An 18,885-nucleotide genomic window follows, 5' to 3' on the forward strand; every position below is an offset into this window, starting at 1 on the left:
CATTCCCGCAACAAACAATTACACCTCCTGCATGTCATCCATTCTCTCCCTAGACCCTACAAAGCTATCGTGTCCCGGTTGTCATCACTTCATCACTTCATTCCCCGACCGCAACAATCATCTCGCGCAAGCCCGACGCCAGTCCCAAAGCGCTCCATCGAGTCCCACGTAAGCTGTCAGCCGGGGTCCACACGCCGTGAAGCATATTTACTATCTCCTCCGATCATCGCCGTCGTATCTGTCATTGCCGTCGTATCTGCTCATTCGCTCATCACGCTCATATCTGTCGTCTCTCCTGCGATCACGTCTGCGCCTGCTGTCATCAGAGTCCTCGTCCCAGTCCCAGTCCCCGTTTCTCTGCTGTTCCTTCTTCCTTTTCCGGTCGTCCCAATGGCCCGCGGCTTCTTTTGCACCCACGCCGCCTAGAATGGCTCCGGCAATCGTCGCAACGGTGTCGTACTTTTTTCCTTTGGTGGCCCGATTGCCGGCAAGCCCACCTACTAGAGCACCGCCGACCGTCGCCAACAGCCGGCTCTTCACGTCGTTGGAGCTAGACCTGGAGCGGGAGTTCGACCGACGACGTCGTGACTTCGATCGGCCTTGTCGCTGCGAGCGCGGCGGAGACCATGACGAGCCTCTTCGTTGGGGTGCTGGTCGCCCGCCACCTCCGTAAAGACTTTGCTGGCCATATTCAGACTGAGGTTGTTGCTCGTATGGCTGTTACACGTTAGCTTGAACTTTACATGTCGCTCGACTAGGCGCACTGCTACCTGCATGCCGCGTGTGTCGCCCGGTCCGTCGCGGCCGCGTGGGACTTTGAATCCTGGCCCTGGCGCATTGTAGCCGTTCTGCTCCGCCTCGTAGTACCGGTCGTCTCGCCCATAGCGATCGTGCCGGGAATCTGCCGTGTACATATCTGGGTCGGACTTGTAGCCGTTTACACTTGCTGGTGCCGTAGAGCGAGACGTATATCCCTTGTCCGGAAGATTTTCAGGATGGTTTCGAGGGGGGTACGGCCCGTCTTCTGGTGCTTTGCCGTGAGTCCTCTGCAGATATTCTCGTTGTCGTTGTTCCAGTTTGCGCTTCTGCTTCGCCGTCCTCGGAATCGCTGGCAGATGGTCGTACGTCTTGTCAAAGTGCTTGTCGGCAAACCGGTCAAGACCCTCGAAGCCGAGCTCCTGTTCACCAAGAATCGCAAGTCAGCAGGGCGCATGCTTGAAGGGGACTTGTGCAGGGCCGCGCACCACCAGCTCTTCTGCCATGTCGACTAGACCCTTGCGGTTGGTCTTTCCGGGGAATCCGTGTGGGTACTGCTGCCGCGGACCGGTTATTCGGATAGCAAAAGTAATGAGTGTGCCTCTCTTATGGCTCGCCCAGTTCTTTAACGTTGAACTTGCCCTTGGCGGAGACCCCATGATGCCTGTTTTCAGGCATTTTGGTATGACGTAGGGCGGCACTAACTAGGAGAAGCTAGACACCTGGCATAGCGCTGCGCTCATCAGGAACGGCTGTCGGCACGCGGGGGCCTAGATGCGATCATTGCGCAAGGAAGGCGTTCCCACAGCATTGGCGACGCACTAATGGAGATCTCATTGGAAAGGTGTGATTGAATGCAAGGGAACGGTTTCAATAACCTGATGTTTCCTTGCATCACCATCTTACACTTAGATGCACCTGCAGCATGCACTAACTTTGCAGCTAAACTTAACCATTCCTTTGCGAAACCCACTCGCCAACTCACACATCTCTCGTCTCGTCTCTTATCCAGTCGTTAACACATTTCATCTCTATCAGCTACAATGCTTCCTCGAATCGATGCGAAGGCGGCCGATATCGAGACCGTACTTGAATACTTGTTCACTGATAAGCGCATCGCAGTTGAGGCTGTCCAAATGGCAGCCCCGCAGATTGCCTGCATCAACAACAACAACAACTTCGAGAGCCTTGACAACAACAAGAGACTCTCTGTCCTAGGCGATGCAGTTCTTGCCAAGATACTCTGCGGCGCCTGGTTCGAAGCTCGCACTCCGAGTGGTAAAGCACACCCTCAACGAGCGCTGCGGGGTACTGACCACCCCAGGGCGAGTCCGTTCTCAAGCCCAATGGACACAATTGCGTAACGACACGCTGAGCAACGATGCGCTGGCGCGCCGCGGATATGATATCGGCCTCGACAAATGCGTCATTGTGGCTGAAAGCAGGCCTGCCGTCTCACCTAAGATGGTGGCTACAACACTCGAGGCTGTCATTGGCGCAGTCTATCAGGACGGCGGAGATGACGCTGTTGAGCGCGTCATGCGTGAACTTGGTTTCTTTGACCATGCACTGCTCACGGTAACGTCTCGAACCCCCTTATTCCCACCCTGAACCATATGGCTCTCTATTGACTGATGTGCAAACTTTTAGATCTCGGTCTAGCTGTTTTTGGAATTTATCAGCCGAGGCATTACCAGATTCTCATAACGAAAGGTTGCGCTTCGTTTTACTTCTCGCTGCGTTTGCATCTCCGTGAGGAGGTTTAAACGCAGGGAAAAGACAATTACAGTGCGCCTCCTCTTCGCTTTGAGAATCTGGAAATGTCTCGACTGCTAGATCCCAGATGCAGCTGTACCGCACCCACTTGGATCTACGAGCCTGCGCTCCTGGGGTCTACTGTGCTTCCATCAACGTGGCTCAGCTGTGTGGTTTCTAATGCATGGCGCAGAACGTTGATCCGTCGTCAGGCGCGTAGGAAGCAGTGTGGAAGCATCGTCACATTGGACAAGACCTTGAGGGGTGACTTGGTTGCAAGGAATGCTCGAGAACAACATTCAACATGGTATGTCTAGGACAAGTAGTGTTTAGGACCCGGCGCATTCAACTGCGCCCGCAACAATTCTACTTTCTCGCATCTCTTTCTGCTTGACCGATCGCCCGAATCCCTACCATTTATACACGCTACGAAACACGTGAGATCGTGCTTGCGCGTTGTACTATCGTACCAGCTGCGCTGGTGGGAATGGATTGGCGGGGCAATCTTGCTACCGTGTCTATGCGTTTAGTGCTTACATTTATACAATGCCCACCCAAAAGAAATATCCAGATCCTTCTGACTATCAATAAATTGATTTTTCTTTTGTCTCATCCTATCTTCCCAGAGACATCTAAATAGCATTTAAACTTCAACGCTAAAACCTTGATCAAAGTAGATAATCACCACGATACCCGTGTCTTGCGCGTATTGCCCCATCGCATCCCGTGCCCGTGCGGCTTACCTAGTCTTGAACATGCGAAAAGCCTCGTCGGCCTCTAGTCGGGACGCGCTTGCCCGCCCCTCTGCTATTGGCTGCGTCGCACCGAAAGGTCGAAGCATATTCAAAAGAGGATCCGGCGGCCCATTGGGCGATCTCCACACCCCAGATCTATCGGGCCCTCTAACGTTCTCCGGGCGTCGCTCACCTTCAGCCTCCTCCCTTTCTTTCCCAACAATCCTGTTCTTTTCGCATACATGTCATGTAACTATTTCGTACCTACTGTACACTACCGAGCTGAGTTTGATTTTACGCGCTCATAAACGAGGTCGTGCGACAATGGGTCTCGGCATCCTCCCTGACCATGCACTCGAGCGGGTCCCAGGCACCGCGCAAGTCTTTGAAGGCGAGCAGCGGCGCGAGTTGGAAAGAAGCGCAGCGAGTAGGCTCGGCAGGCCAGAACTAAAGTACGATAAGACGGGCAAGATACTGCTTGTGCCGCAGCCGAGTGATGATCCGAATGATCCGCTTGTACGTTTCTTTCCCACGTGCAATCTCGAATCAGAAAAATGGCTATAGATGAGTAAAGTGTTGTAACAAAGGCTGACTGAGAAATGTTTTTATTACAGAATTGGTCGCTTCGTCGTCGCGACACGATTCTTCTTCTCTTGTCACTTATATCCGTTATTGCGAGTACGCTGTCGCCCATCCTCGCTGCGAATACTATTTCCTTGGCCATCTACTTTGGTCGCGACTTGACCGATATGGCGCTCTTGACCGGCTACCACCTCCTGGGTGTTGGAGTCGCAGGCTTTCTTTTCGTGCCGTCGGCGCGTATCTGGGGGAAACGACATGTGTATCTTTTAGGAAACCTGTTGGTGGTTGTGAGTTGTGTGTGGGGTGGCGCGGTAGGAAATCATTATGGTGGGTTTCTGTGGGCGAGGGTGATTCAAGGCGTGGGGTTGGCGCCGTTTGAGGCGCTTGTCAATGGTGAGTTTTGGATACATGCGTAGGGCTTGAATTGGGTAGATGCTAATCATTTGTGCAGGTACGTTGGGTATTTCCTATTCCGTGGATGCTTGAGGCGACTTCGGACATTGTCGCAAAGCGTGGATATCCCTGAATCCGATTTAAAGCTTATACTAACTTTACACCTCGATCTACAGCTAGTGTTGGCGACATGTACCACGTCCACGAGCGCGGAGTCCGCATGGCCCTGTCAAACTTCTGCGTCTTCGGAGGCGCATTTCTCACTCCAGTCTTGGTAGGCGTGATTGCAGACCGGATCGGATACGAATGGACCTTCTATTTTGTCGCCATATTCGCGGGCGTCATGCTACCCCTGATGATACTTTTCGTCCCAGAAACGGCGTTTGTGAGGGACGAGAAATTTGACATTGACACAATGGGCAACCTGCTGGTTTTGGATGGCGAAGAAATGAAGATGCTGGGGAACAAACACTCGAATACGAATTCGGTTGACCACGAGGCAGCTGGAAATACGGCTGAAAAGGGAGCAGGGCACTCTACAGGCCAGCGGCCGGTGAACAATGTACCGCGCAAAGCTACTTTCCTCGAAAGTATCATGCCGTTCAACGGACGGAAAACAGATGAGCGGTATCTGCACCTCCTTCTACGTCCTTTCACACTGTTCCTGCATCCAGGTATTCTATGGGCCTGTCTCATCCAAGGCACTCTCATCGGCTTCACGGTCCTTATCGGTGTCGTGCTTGCAGCCATCATGCTCGGCCCACCGCTTTGGTTCGGCGAGGTAGAGACCGGATACATGTAAGCTCCCTATCCAACCTTTTGCCACTCTTCCGTCCATCCATCCCGTTCCTGTCTTGCACCTCCATATTCTAACCCCGCAAAGGTACACAGGCGCCTTCATTGGTGCGCTCCTCGGCTTCGCCCTTACCGGCCTGATCAGCGACTCGTCCGCGAACCTGCTTACGCGCCTTAACAACGGCGTATACGAACCAGAGTTCCGCATGATCGTCGTAATCCCACAACTCATACTGGGTTGCGCGGGCATCTACGGATTCGGCTGGACCAGTGCTGATGCGGAGAAGTACGGGTGGTTCTGGCCTGATTTCTTCTTCGCGCTCGTAGTCATGGGTATGGTGTGTGGTGCTGTTGCTAGTGCGCTGTACATTGTCGATGCGCATCGTAAGTCTCTGAGATCTCGCCATGCTTTGAGATACTGACGTGTACAGGCGCCATGTCTATTGAAGCTTTCACGTGCCTCCTCGTTTTCAAGAATGTGTTCTCCTTTGGCCTGACATTCAAAGGCTTCGACTGGGTTGTTGATGCTGGACGGCGGAGTGGGCAAGGTGGTGGTGGAGGGATCAAGGACCTTTTTGTCGCCGTCGGAAGTGTGCAGGTCGCCGTTTGTGCGTTGACGATTCCGATGTGTAAGTTTTGGCGAGAAGGATGGTGAGATGAAAATATATGCTAACACATTTGACAGATATTTTTGGCAAGAAGAACCGGGGTTTCTTTCACCGTCATAATGTTTTCTTTGCGGTATCGGACTGGGTTGCGGATAAACTGACATTTTGGTAAGATGTTAGTAGGCTATTCTTGGAGATGATCGCTTTGGGTTTATTCAAGTAGACTTCGACCTATACTAATCTCATTCTTTAATTATTGCTATCGGATCACTTGTATCGAGAGAGATTGTACAACTAGCAGATTCGGCCACACGACGAGCTGGACTTAAGGAACAATAAATGTGACCTTCACAATCATGAGTTCTGCCAAAGACGAAGAAGGTTCAAAAAGTAGGATTTTATTACACAAAAGCCAGGCCATGTCTCTGGTGCGACTACCCGATTTTCGCAGGAAGATCTTCTCGAGAGGCAATTTCCACGACACGTCGGGTGCATGGCTGGGGTATTATTCAGAACATTAGATGCCGGGCGAGTCTCCAACATTTTACACGAATAACCATACTCTCCTACAAAGCAGCGAGCAATCCAACCATGGCAAGTCCAAGACCGACTCCAGCACCTGCAGTCTGGAGGGGCGCTGCTCCAGTGCTGCCAGCCGCCGAGGCCGAAGAGGTCGCCGAGGCGTCTTCCGCAGAGGGAGAAGCGCTTCCAGAGGTAGGAGATGCGCTTCCCGAAGGAGTGGCAGAGGCGCTGCCAGTTGGAGTGGCAGAGGAGTTGCCTGCAGAAGGAGTCGCACTGCCCGATGGGCACGAGGGCGCCGTGTTGACATCGACGTTCTGGAGGTTGCAGAGTTGGACGGCGAACTGGGTAGTTGCTGTGGAACTTGTTAGTCTGGCACAGAATGCGCAATGGCAAGTGACTTACCAGAAATGTCCTCCTGCGAGCATGTGTCAAACACACAGCAAGACACGGCGTCAATGGCGTTGCTGCTGCAAATGCATGCAATGTCGGCAATACCACAGGTGCCTAGGTTGTTACCGAAGCACGCTTGCTGTATAATGTTTAGCTATTATTCCGCGGTAGTCATGGTCAATTACTCACAGCACATGTCGGGATCTGATCGAGAAGACCTTGGGCCAGAGCTGTAGAGCAGAATGCAGCGACGGCGGCGACAATGGAGAAGCGCATATTGGCAGACTTTTGTTACTCGGAAGCGGCTGTGGAATGAGAATAGCGACAGAAATGTGCTTTACACGGCTGAAACGGGATGGGCTGAGCGAGGGGAAGCTCGGTTTTTGAAGGTCTCTGCGGACGTGTCGCAGCGCCCTGAGGCAGACCTAGACTTGCGATGGCTGGCTCCATCATGCTTAGCTTCTGCGTGATTGGTTGGTCGTTCCGCCATTGGACTTCCCTATTGGCAGACATGTAGACAATGAAGCCGATCCAGAGGCGTGGCTCTTATTGGGCTGGGCACGTCTCTTGAAGCGGTCCGTGCTGAGCCTAGATAGGAGTTTATACCGTCGATCGGCTTACTTGCTGACATGTTTGCTCGTTGGTAGCGGCGTCCTCGATAGTGGCATCCTCGACAGTGGCATAAGAAAACAACCCGTTACGTTCTGCTCATAACCGAGGAAGGTCCGATTTATCACAAGGTGACGGCACGTCGTCAAGTGTGAGACTATACAGTAAGGTGCGATCACGGCAGTTGATAACTCTAGTACCGCAGGATGCAACAAACTTTAACCAGCCTTGCAGAGCAATGTGAATGCGAACTTTAAATATCTACTTCTAGCGTTCTGCGTTTCATCCACTTTAAGCCACCAACAATCTGTATAATTTAATAAAATGTACCAAACTTCATGCTGAAAACCTAAATACTACGAGGCCATCCCCGGAAGTCCGCCAGGTAACGTTTCGTAAGTTGAACGACACGGAGAGAGCGTTCGCCGCAGAAGTTTGAATCGCCGACAGCCTCTCCTAGAAGGATTGCCTCTCCCATCCCGACCACGAGTGCCTTAGCAAATGGACAACGACAAGGACAACGCAGAACGTTCTACAAGCTACCAAAGTTCTCAACATTAAGATTATAGATTCTCCATGCCATAAAAACCGGCCTCGGCGAGGCTTGGGCGCCGTAGGTTTCGGTGAAGTGGACATGAGCTGTGCTGGCGGGGATGGATCGGCGGGGTAACCGTGCTGGGAAAGACACCAATGAGACTGCCTCGGACACGAACCGCCGACACGTTTTGACCACCACTACAGCCATGCGTTTCACGCACGAACACCTTTACCGGCTGTGTGATCGCCCGCTTTCCTGGTTTCCCCACGCGTCTCCGCAATGGATGAGTTACACGAGGATGGCCTCGCGGGCAGGATCACCGTCGCGTGGCGGCGCGGGAGGAAGGCAGCAGTGGCGCTCGATAAAGCACCAGCGTCTCGTTGTCAATTCGGCATCAATTACCAGTGCAACCACGGTACCACGCCAAGCAATAAGATTCCATGGTACCCCAGACGAACCCAAGCGAAACAAGACCAAAGTTGTTCAGTCGAAATGTTCTCCAGAAGACAAAGCAACGACCGATGCCATACAAGCGAAGCCTCCAAAAACCTTAGAGGCACAGTCTCCGCCATCACCGTCAATTGATTCACCTGATACGCTCGATTCCCATGGTGAAATTGACCTGAACATTTCTGGCGTTGAGTCCGCCATTGGCTGGGTCTTCAGCGACAAGTCGCTCTGCGCTACAGCATTGCAGATGCGATCAAAGAATGGCGTTATCCTTACATTCGGCGCCTCAGACCATCTGATCGAACACAACGAAATTTTCGAACAGATGGGTGATCGCATCATGGCTGCTGTACTGTGCAAGAAGTGGCTCGAGATGCGAAAGAGTAAACCAATAATTGTATCGATCTTGTGTGATGTATACTGACTAACATAGGACACAACAATCTAGCCCTTTGGTCCTACACCCTGCACTCCCTCGTTTCTAATACTGCTCTTGCAGAGCGAGGCTTCTTGCTTGGTCTGGATGCCTTCATCATCAAAAATCCTGGAACTACGCAGGTGTCCACCGGAATGATGTCGGACGCGTTCGAAGCTATCGTCGGGGCTGTGTTTATGGATGCAGGCGATGATGGCCTGAAGGCTGTTCACGATGTTCTCAAGCACACCGGTTTCTTCAAAGACCTGTAGTTGGCTTAAACGCCAAACCCTGGCTCCACGACGTGGCCAAGTTCCGGTGAGACAACAAGCGAGCGTCCTAAATGGCCTACGAGGAGGAGCTATTCGGTGTAAAAAACAAATGCAACAATGCTCTGCCTGTAGTTACCAGCCTATCGCGGAATACGAGCAATGCGGCTAATCGTGCCTTGTGCTTAGCCAGTTACCCATAACCAATTGTTCCACGCATGAGCATCTTTCGATATAGAATCCTTTTATGGAGCTGTCTGCCTTGCCTGCGTGCCAGCACATCATGTTTCGGAGTGTGGTTACACGACATTATCTGGTGAGGCCCAGTCGAGATGCGCAACTTTGGAACAAAGCCGCAGCTAGGCAGCAACGTTCAAAGCAGATATAAAAGCTATATTGCTGTCGCTGGCAAACCTCATCCTGTCATAAATTAAGACTACTCTCTCGAACGCAGTCAAGCATACAAAGCACATAAAGCATACGACGAGCTCCGCAGCTATGAACGTTGACGGCCACATTAAGAGCATCGAAGAGACCGTTGGTTATGTCTTCAGAAACAAGCCGCTATGTGCAGAAGCCTTGCAGATGAAGGAACCCCATTGCCCCCTTCTCATTGATGGTGTTCTCCATCTCGTCAACAAGAACCGAGATCTCGAGTTGGTTGGGGACGCTGTCTTGGACGAGGCGTTGGTCAAGAAATGGTACGAGGCGCGCGATTACCTTGGTATGTTCCCACTTGATCTTCCGATATACCCCGATATTTACCATCATAGGCGAGCGTCACAATCTTGCAGCCTGGACGCAGATGAGGACTGATCTGGTCAGCAACGAAAAGCTCGCTGAACGTGGCTTCAGGCTTGGACTGGACAAACTCATCATCAAGAACTTGGGCATGCGTACTCCCTCCAAGGACATGGTGGCAAACACCTTCGAAGCCATCATCGGAGCCATCTGCATGGATGCTGGAACCAACTCTTCCGAGGCAGTTCGCCGTGCGCTTGAGCGCATGGGGTTCTTCGACCACCCCTTAATCACTGGACCATCCGATGTCCAGCCCACCGATGACATCCTTGATTAGACCTTCCCGAGATAGGTTACAAGGAGAACACCAGCGTGCTCCGCAAGAAGGGACCCCAGAGCTCTATTGAGAGCTCGTCGACTCGCTCGCTTTCACCTTCCATCATCATCTAACACCCGGATGTCTTGGATATATATCGAAAGCGTTATCTAGCTCGACGAGAGTTCAGAAGAGCTCTGGGGCCCCTTTTTGCGGACCACCCCGGCGATCTCTTTGCCGCCTATCTTTGGATTTTCACGCTTGTTGGTTGATCACGAGCATACTGTACTCTCCCTCGATCACGACCCTTAGTGTCGTGACGTGGGAGAGGCCTTTGTTTCGTGGCATGATTTTTGTCTGGAATGTTCATACCCGTCACACTCGTTTCTTCTTCGTTGCGCTTCGCGAATCGCGAAGCTGCCGATTCTTGCTGTATCGTCATTCATTTAGCGATCCATGGATTTACGTCGCTCGCTACAAAATATATCTTTGGTATACACAACTCATCTGTTGCCATGAGAATATCACTTTTCTGATCCTCGCTATCAAGTTCTTAGCAAATGCCATGTCTCTGATTATTGAGTAACTCTACACATGTCTTATATGTGCGTCACGAACATATACTGGCCTACGCGGGTATGATCAACATAAGGTATTCATGTCTGGTATAGCTAAATACTAGCAGAAATCACAGCATAGTTCTGCGGCCGTGATCGTCATCGAAGCGACGCAAGCGTCCTGTCTCTCTTGAATGCCCCTTACTGAATCGTCAGCTCGTCAACTACTTCACGCTATGGTATTAAACACGAGGTAACGATTTCACCACAACGTTCCACCATCAGCCTAGAGATGTTTCACAGTGTCTCGTCACTTCGCAGCACTTAATCTTCGTTTTCTGGCTCCTACGGTAGCATCGCCCATCACAACCATACCAAATAAGCAACTGGAGCAGCAATAATACACGACCTACTACGACATGTCTGAACACATTCAGGATCCAAGACATCTTATGAAGATCAACGAGCAAGACATAGAAACTTTCTTCAACTCTACCGACATGGAGGAAAGTAACCTTGGACTGGGCAATGCGCTCTTTGGTAATGCCGCTCCCAACACTCTTGTCACAAATGTACACGTGCTGGATGATGTTCTGGATGGCTTTGATCCCGATGATATAGACTACGATGCCATCAACGCTAACGTCTCACACTTCATAGGTCTGAGGTACGCACCCGAAGACGAGGATATCATGGGACAAAAGCAAGAGCAATATTCTCAGCAAGGACATGGTTCACATGACCAAGCACAGCCTACGTGGCCGAATCATGTATCTGATGCTCGATCGCAGGATTATCATTCCGCTGACGTTATTAGAACGTCAAAATCACTCCAACAGTGGTCTTTGTCGTCTCACCCGCCACAAACACCACAGGGCGTCTTTCAACAATCGTATGCATCACCGCAACCCGTACAGCTGAACGATGATCAAACGCAAACACCTTGGATGCGGCACGTGTCACCGTCACAAGATCGACATGTGCAGGATATCAATCAGCAGCAGTATGCTGCCCAACAATATACAACGTCGCATCTCCTAGAAGCAAGTTCCACAGGACCACTGGGTGAATCTCGCTATCACAGTCCAATAAACTGTTCAGCACTCGAACCTTCCGCAATGACTTCCGAGGAAAATGCTTTTAAGAAGAAGCCTTTGGAGAAGTCAATGACTAATAGGAAGCAGAAGAAGCCAGCTGCAACACCACAAGCACAGCGCCCTGCTCCCGCAAAAGTCTCGGCCGAAACAACCCCACCCATCGCCGCAGCTGCACCCCAAGCCGTACAGTTCACAAGCTTCGCGCAAGCCATGCAAGCGGCCGCCACCCGACTAGTTCCCCACAACTACACTCCCCCGGCCAACGACCCTAGCTTCCCCAAAGACGACGCAGCCCACAAGGTCTACATACGTCGGATGTACGACGCCTACATCGACACATCCCAATGCATCGACCGCGCTACCGTTCCCACGTTCGATTCGCAGCTTGCCAAGCACTCATCCCATCCGCATTCAGCTCCTATCACACCCGTCATGATCTCTACAATCTGTTGGCATCTCCTCAGCATCGCCATGGATCTGCACACCCGCGGCCCTGTATGTCTCAACGTCTTTGACCCAGCGAAGCTGAAGCAGGTGTATGCGCACCGGGGCTTGACGTTCGAAAAGCGCATCGATGCGGTGTGTGAACTGTTGAGGACAAGCAAGTCTAGGTGTGTGAGTTTACTCAAGCTTGATGGTTTGGGCATGGTTGTTGCGAATGCGCCGATGTTGTGTAGGCAGGCTAGGGCTAATCATGCGTCAAATGGGCAGAGGCAGGATTTCTTGGTGAATGGGAAGGATGCCGGCAGGAAAAGGATGGCTGCGGATATGGATCGCGATGAAGCGGAGATGGGCCACGCTTCCGAGTTGGATGAGTACTAAGCTGTGGAACGAGAGACAGGGTGAGCAAAATATGGTAGTTCCTTTGCATTCTAGTATGTTCGTGCGTCCGTAGCGAATGATATGGCCTCTTTTCTCTTACAATGAATATGTTCGTCATTCGCGCAGCCGTGCTTCCTGCATACTAAAGTCCGTCCTTCATTAATGAGTTTATCAGTCGCGTGGTTTTCGTAGAGAAAAGTGGTATACATGACAGGTAGCCGTTAATTCATCTTCGCGTATGCTTGCTCAGTCGGCAATGTGGTTCTTTTAAATTGCTGTTGCAATGATGTTTCGGCCCGATCTGCGGACAACGTTGTCATCAGCAAGCCGAGATTGGCACGTGCTTCGCGCTAGGACCCACACTTTCTGTCTGGAACATGTAGAGCTCCTTTCTCCTCCAGTGTTACACAACTACCAAATGTTAGACTGGAACCACTAACCTGCACCGCTATTGTACACGATGTCTCAACTCATTCGAGACGACCTGATCCATCGTACCATCACTAGCCCTCTTCCGCACCGCTGAACCCAATTTCGCACGTGTCCGATGCTTTCCGAGTGAAAACCGTGCTGTACATTCACAGCTCGAGGCTGGTGACATTCTGATACGCTCCAATCTTCTACTGCAGTCGACTACGAGATGATTCCTTCTGCAAATTTTCCGGAGTGTGCATTCACAGCATTTCCTCTTATCCTTAATTTGATACTTCCTTTCTGGTTAAGATGTCATCGCCATTCGCCGCTGAGACACGCAACTCAACCATGATATACTGCAGAACCGCAACTAAGCAAAAGCCAATTACGATCCCCAAAATGGCATCTCCTGGATGGCAACAGCCGCACGAAACCTGGTTTCGCATGTATGCACCACAGGTGTCCCCAGAGGAGCAACTACAAGACCCATGGGATGATCACTACGCATCACAAATATCTCCAGAGCAGCAACTGCAGGACCTATGGGGTTATCAGCATGTGCTATTTGAACCGACAGAGAAGCAGTACCATCAACAGCAGCAATCGAGTGCAGGAGATAGTCCGTATGCATCACAACCCTCTCCCGACACGAGTATGGATACACATTCCCTCAGTCCAGCGACGTGTGATAACAACCACTTCTACAAACAAAGTCATCTCAGCCTGACTCCGCAGTTTAGCGACTACAGTACGGGCTCGCAGTATGCTAACGGACAATTTGTGCCAGATATGCCCACATCCTCTGCAACGCTGAATGTCGATCAACAGTACTACAACATGGTACTACCAGACCAGCAAGTTCTAACCACCGCTGCACATGTCGCTCACCCGTCCGACGTAGTTAGTTCCCTCCGTCAAGCAATCGAGGCCATGTCGGTGCCAGACTGGCGCTGTTGCGAAGATGATACGACGCTTCCAGCAACAGACCAGGACCGTGTGAAGTGGGTCCAAATGCTTCTCAACGCTCTCAACAATCTTACTGGCATCCAAGGCAATCAAAGCGTAAAGAATCAGAACTCGTTGCAGAAGCGTTGGTATGGGCCTTTGACAGGGCCTGCCTACTACCTACATGTAGACAAGTCGATCCTCTGCTGGATGATCGAAGACCTGGCAGAGCGTTTGCACCGCGTTGGGCCTTCCGTATTGCACTTGTTGGACGGCAGTTTCTGGTGCCAGGCTGCAAAGACGCGCAGCTGGACTTTTCAGAACCGCATGATGTGGATCATCGAATTACTCAAGGAATCGAAGACCAGATGCGATACCCTGTTGGGTGATAGCGGGTTGCTGGGTATCGTTGCCAACCCCAAAGACAAAATTGTTGCTACCAGACTACAGGCAAAACAGAACGCAAAGCGTGGTGTGGTTCTGAAAGTTGGCCGCGCGCTCAAGAAGCAGGAGGTTGGCCAAGTAACTAAGAAGCAGAAGATCGGTGCGCAGGAATCATGGCAACACGAAGGGGGTACTTGTTGAGAAAACGCAGGCGTCTTCTCAACATCAAAACCTGGGAATCCTTTGACTGACTGATTAGGTCTGGTACAATGGGTTAGTCCTGCGAGTCACGGACTTATTCCTCAGTGACCATTCGCTGCATCGTAGCGGCCAATAGACACTTTCCCTCTTCCGTGTGCAGTTCTGTGCCAGTGAAGATGAACCAGCTGTGACCTCAACAGACGGGTATTATCGAAGTGATAGTCACGCCACCATCGGAAGTCTACACTCAGCTGTCATATGCCATCCGACACCACCTAACCTTGGTATGCACCCGGGTCTTCCATCAAGTCCCTCAATTCCACTTCGCCAACGCTTGTCTTGCTCATGTCAAGTCGAAAAGATATCGCCCAGAAGAGGTGTTCCCGGGACGGAACCAAGAAGAAAGAAAGCCAGCGATCCGTTTCCGTATGGGCGCATGGATTTGCGGCCGCGGTTAGAAGTAGTTGCCACATCTACATCAGAGCCGCATATGCAGGGCCAGCAGCTACCGGGTGGAATCGCACGACGTTTAATTGGTGTCGCTGTAGGGTCCGCATTCGGCATTTTCGCCCTCCCCCATACCCCGGTTGCGCCTAGATTCTTGGGGAGCTAGAGTGCCAAAAACCATGCGAAAGTGGGTTATCAGTTGTAGCGCAAGTGCCTTGAGCCGTTTCACAACCAGCCACACCCTGATCTTTTTAGCGACTTAGTGATTGTAGGTTCTCCGGTGAAGATGGATTGGTGGCTTGAACCCGTTCAAGCTCTGCAAATCTCGCCGCTAGGGTAGCGGTAGCTCATACCAGATTGAACTATTGCGAAGGATGATTTCAGGCACAACCTCGGCGCGCGGAGCCAACGACTCAAGGACTAAAGTCACATGCCGTGGAGAAACGAGGCCACGATACCTACAGGAGCGCGCGCCCTGCCTCAGGCCACAAGTGTGGATACGAAATTATGCAATAATCATCACATCCAAGAGTAATCACGAGTAAGTGTTCTCCGGTCGGCGTTTGAAATCGGAGTCTTGGTGGTGGGATTTAGCGAGGGATTCGGGGGCGTGCCCTCTCGTCCAAACGTTATCGCCTCAGCCGTCATCCCCACATCCATCAGCCATGCATCCAATCCTTACCGCTCCTCAATCTAAATCCTGTCTCTTCGCGCACCAGCAGGGATAAGTCAGGTCATTTTAGCAGACAGATTTATACCGCCAAGGCCTCTTTGTATCCGCTCGCTTTCACAGTCTCGTGCGTGCTTGCTTTTGGCCCAGCCGCGTGCACGAAACACTCCACCAACCCTGGGGGACCGCAAGCCGAACCATCGGGACTTGCACCCGTGCTAAGTTTGCTGATAACGCAAAAAGCAGTCCAGAACAATAGGTCGACTGAATCATTTTTTGACGACTATAAGCAATAGTCGTAGGTGCGCGCTAGGACGCTGTCACACGTCGCCATGAACAAAGGATGGGTGTCGAAAGAAGCCCACTCAAGGAAGCTCGGCTGACGCTGAAGCATCTTGGCCGTCGTATGTGCCGTCTTCCCTCTTGGCTTACAAAGAGGCGACAAAAGCTTCGGTAGCCGCGGCGGTATAACTCTTCACTGCGGGGTCAGTTGCCAAGTTTGGTGGCTGCTTCACTGGCTGTTGGCTCGAAGCTTCTTTACGAGCAAGTCGCGCGAGAAGCTTCTCCAGCGCTACCGGAGCTTGGTCGGGCACAAGCAAAGAACGGTTTTCGGTGTTACCACACACCAGCGCACTCATGGTGGTGTGGTCGCACAAATGTGTGGTTGGAAGTTACCACGTTGCGGGAATTTTCGAAAAGCAGACCCCATGGGGAATTCGTCAACGGCGTCGTAGGATCGTCACACCCACTTCTCTTCCTCCACTTTGAGAGAACGCACTGACACGTCCGATCTGACCCCGGGACATGTTCTGTTTTGTCACTTGCGCTTTTGCGCTAGGCTGGCCCACCGGAATGCTTAGTGCAAGTTAGTGAGCTTGGCATGCTGGGGATGGTTACATTCACTGCACATCCGTCCACCAACGACTGCATGGACGGACTTGGCGATCTTGGCCCGCATCAAGACTCAGCGGGTGACTGGTATGGGCGTTTCTGATATCGTTACGAGGCGACACGATCAGCCAGAAGCAAACGCAGGTATATATTTGGGTCCCCCATCTCCGATCTTGAAATCAGCAGTGTGATCGGACTTGCGCCTACATCTACAGGGCAGTCTACTTATCTTCTCATTGCCTTCAAGCTCGACACGAGGTCTTCCCAACACCATGTCAAGCACCAACCGCCCCGCGGACCCATTGGCGAAGGGTATCATCCCTACCGCCAAACAAGGCCTCAAGGACTTGTTCACCTGGGACCAACGTGTAGTCGTTCGCAATGACTACGGAGAGGAGCACTGCGAGTGGCAGAAGCCAGAGCCTCTCAAGAACCCCATCAGCCTGTTCGCTCAGCTAGGATGGAAGGACTGGTTGTACTTCCTAGTCGGTTTCCTCGCATGGACTGCCGACGCTTTCGACTTCCACGCCTTGTCCATCCAGACAACCAAGCTTGCCGACTACTACGACACCTCAAACACTGCCATTACAACGGCTATCACCCTGACTCTGCTCCTCCGCTCTGTCGGTGCTGCTATGTTCGGCGTGGCGGGTGACAAGTTCGGTCGCAAGTGGCCCATGGTCGTTAACATGATCATCTTGGGTCTTCTCCAGGTTGCTACCATCTACGCTGGAACTTTCCAACAGTTCTTGGCTGTAAGGAGTCTCTTCGGCCTCTTCATGGGAGGTGTTTATGGAAACGCCATCTCCATGGCACTTGAGAACTGCCCGTAAGTAGACTTCAGTTCCCTAGTCGAATCGCAATACTAACATCCGCAGTGTCAACGCTCGTGGTCTTATGAGCGGTATCTTGCAGCAAGGTTACTCTTTCGGTTACGTCCTTGCGGCTTGCGCCAACTTAGGCGTCGGTGGCGAAACCAACACCTGGAAGATAGTCTTCTGGGTCGGCGCCGGTTTCTCTATCGCAGTTGGCCTCATCCGCGTCCTCTTCCCTGAGTCGAAGCAGTTCCTCGAGGCGAAGAAGGCTGGTCACCGAAAGGCGCCTGGTGCCTTCTGGATCGAGACAAAGCAAATGCTTCGCAAGGAGTGGAAGATGTGTGTCTACTGCATCATCCTCATGACTTGGGTACGTCAGCCACTGATTGTTGTCTACAAGGTTCATTATTGACATCAAGATAGTTCAACTACTACTCCCACACCAGCCAGGACAGCTACACCACCTTCATGAAGGAGCAGAAGCATCTCAGCGCCGCCGGTGCCACTCGTGCCTCTATCCTCATGAAGACTGGTGCTTGCGTCGGTGGTACTATTCTCGGATACACATCGCAATGGTTCGGTCGTCGCCGCATGATTGTCTGCGCCGCTCTCATCTCCGGCTGCCTCATCCCTGCCTGGATTCTCCCCACCACCGAGGGTGGTTTGTCCGCATCTGGCTTCATGATCCAGTTCTTCGTTCAGGGTGCCTGGGGTGTTATTCCCATCCACTTGAGCGAGCTGTCGCCACCTGCTTTCCGTTCCTCATTCGTCGGTATCACCTACCAACTCGGAAACATGATTTCCTCGCCCTCTGCTCAGATTGTCAACGCCATCGCTGAAGCCACTATGATCAACACTAAGAAGGGTGAGCAGTCGCCCGCTTACGGACCTGTCATGGGCATTGCCACTGCGATTATCGCAATCGGTATCGCTGTCACCACTGCTATGGGTCCCGAGAAGAAGGGTCGTCACTTCGAGGAGGCTGGTCCTATTGGTGCCAACGTCGAGCCTGTCAAGGATATTGAGTCTGGCAGCATGCACAGTGAGAAGGATGGTGCTCAGGCGGTCGAGGTCGTCGACGCCTCCAACCATAACGAGAAGGCTTGAGCGAAGTGCTCGCCTGGGTCATATCTGCAGTGCAGAGAGTTTGTAACCGGCGCAAGCCGTTGGGTTGAACCCGAAATGATGATACCACACAGGTCATTGCGACCATGAGATATGATGAATGAATACAAACGTCAAACGCTTAACCTTTCCCACTTCCTCCACCTTGTCGCGTGATGTCAACAATGATCACTCATTACACCCCCAATGACACTAATCATCTCCGGCTTATTTCACGTCACATGTCACCTCCTCTGCATCCTTCGCGCGTGCTCCACAATAACACGGAGCAGAGCCTCATACAGCTCGCAAATCCCACACGCCCATATGTGCATTTACGCTCCCCGCACGTGCTCATACCAAGATCGCCCAGATCGCCCAGATCCAACTACTGCAATTGTGTGGACTCTGCGTGCCGGATTTGGGGCTCGAGTCATGTCGGAGGAGCCATGGTCCGATCTCTGGGTATGCCTCACTGGGTATACCGAAGGATGGGGTGGGGGCGCGAGTGCGAGCGCGAAAATGAGCTGAGGGATGCAGTTATCGGGTGAAATTACCTATGGCATGTGTTTTGTGTTTGGTAGCGAGGGTTTTGACATCTGGGAAGTTGGTAAGGTTCGGCACGCATTAGTGGTGCCTGGTGCGGCGGTTTGGCCGAAGTATGT

General features: G+C 52.0%; 9 protein-coding genes across 9 annotated transcripts; 7 read left to right on the top strand and 2 right to left on the bottom strand.

Annotated features, from left to right (window-relative positions):
- Positions 1–27: 27 nt before the first annotated feature.
- ACET3X_002198 (uncharacterized protein) lies at positions 28–1,415 on the bottom strand (the record flags this gene model as incomplete). Its single annotated transcript, XM_069449730.1, has 3 exons — positions 28–717; positions 771–1,178; positions 1,245–1,415. The coding sequence occupies 3 exons, from the start codon at positions 1,413–1,415 to the stop codon at positions 211–213; spliced, it is 1,086 nt and encodes a 361-aa protein (XP_069308745.1). The 3' UTR covers positions 28–210.
- A 384-nt stretch (positions 1,416–1,799) lies between these two features.
- ACET3X_002199 (uncharacterized protein) lies at positions 1,800–2,367 on the top strand (the record flags this gene model as incomplete). Its single annotated transcript, XM_069449741.1, has 2 exons — positions 1,800–2,034; positions 2,081–2,367. 2 exons carry the CDS (start codon positions 1,800–1,802, stop codon positions 2,365–2,367), a joined length of 522 nt encoding a protein of 173 aa, XP_069308746.1.
- A 1,202-nt stretch (positions 2,368–3,569) lies between these two features.
- On the top strand, positions 3,570–5,795 carry ACET3X_002200 (uncharacterized protein; the record flags this gene model as incomplete). The annotated part of the gene is made up of 6 exons (XM_069449752.1): positions 3,570–3,761; positions 3,860–4,220; positions 4,397–5,018; positions 5,104–5,399; positions 5,447–5,644; positions 5,701–5,795. 6 exons carry the CDS (start codon positions 3,570–3,572, stop codon positions 5,793–5,795), a joined length of 1,764 nt encoding a protein of 587 aa, XP_069308747.1.
- A 221-nt stretch (positions 5,796–6,016) lies between these two features.
- Positions 6,017–6,997, bottom strand: ACET3X_002201 (uncharacterized protein). The gene is made up of 3 exons (XM_069449763.1): positions 6,725–6,997; positions 6,548–6,674; positions 6,017–6,497 (listed from the first exon to the last, which is right to left on the bottom strand). Exons 1-3 carry the CDS (start codon positions 6,809–6,811, stop codon positions 6,190–6,192), a joined length of 522 nt encoding a protein of 173 aa, XP_069308748.1. The 5' UTR covers positions 6,812–6,997; the 3' UTR covers positions 6,017–6,189.
- Positions 6,998–8,379: 1,382 nt separating this feature from the next.
- On the top strand, positions 8,380–8,819 carry ACET3X_002202 (uncharacterized protein; the record flags this gene model as incomplete). Its single annotated transcript, XM_069449774.1, has 2 exons — positions 8,380–8,515; positions 8,566–8,819. 2 exons carry the CDS (start codon positions 8,380–8,382, stop codon positions 8,817–8,819), a joined length of 390 nt encoding a protein of 129 aa, XP_069308749.1.
- A 495-nt stretch (positions 8,820–9,314) lies between these two features.
- ACET3X_002203 (uncharacterized protein) lies at positions 9,315–9,894 on the top strand (the record flags this gene model as incomplete). Its single annotated transcript, XM_069449785.1, has 2 exons — positions 9,315–9,540; positions 9,590–9,894. The coding sequence occupies 2 exons, from the start codon at positions 9,315–9,317 to the stop codon at positions 9,892–9,894; spliced, it is 531 nt and encodes a 176-aa protein (XP_069308750.1).
- Positions 9,895–11,548: 1,654 nt separating this feature from the next.
- Positions 11,549–12,349, top strand: ACET3X_002204 (uncharacterized protein; the record flags this gene model as incomplete). Its single annotated transcript, XM_069449796.1, has 1 exon — positions 11,549–12,349. One exon carries the CDS (start codon positions 11,549–11,551, stop codon positions 12,347–12,349), a length of 801 nt encoding a protein of 266 aa, XP_069308751.1.
- A 762-nt stretch (positions 12,350–13,111) lies between these two features.
- ACET3X_002205 (uncharacterized protein) lies at positions 13,112–14,293 on the top strand (the record flags this gene model as incomplete). Its single annotated transcript, XM_069449806.1, has 1 exon — positions 13,112–14,293. The coding sequence occupies one exon, from the start codon at positions 13,112–13,114 to the stop codon at positions 14,291–14,293; it is 1,182 nt and encodes a 393-aa protein (XP_069308752.1).
- A 2,198-nt stretch (positions 14,294–16,491) lies between these two features.
- Positions 16,492–18,835, top strand: ACET3X_002206 (uncharacterized protein). Its single transcript, XM_069449818.1, has 3 exons — positions 16,492–17,130; positions 17,180–17,486; positions 17,540–18,835. Exons 1-3 carry the CDS (start codon positions 16,574–16,576, stop codon positions 18,221–18,223), a joined length of 1,548 nt encoding a protein of 515 aa, XP_069308753.1. The 5' UTR covers positions 16,492–16,573; the 3' UTR covers positions 18,224–18,835.
- The last annotated feature ends 50 nt before the right edge of the window (positions 18,836–18,885 follow it).

Source organism: Alternaria dauci, chromosome 2 (assembly GCF_042100115.1).
Source record: "Alternaria dauci strain A2016 chromosome 2, whole genome shotgun sequence".
Lineage (NCBI taxonomy): Eukaryota > Fungi > Ascomycota > Dothideomycetes > Pleosporales > Pleosporaceae > Alternaria > Alternaria dauci.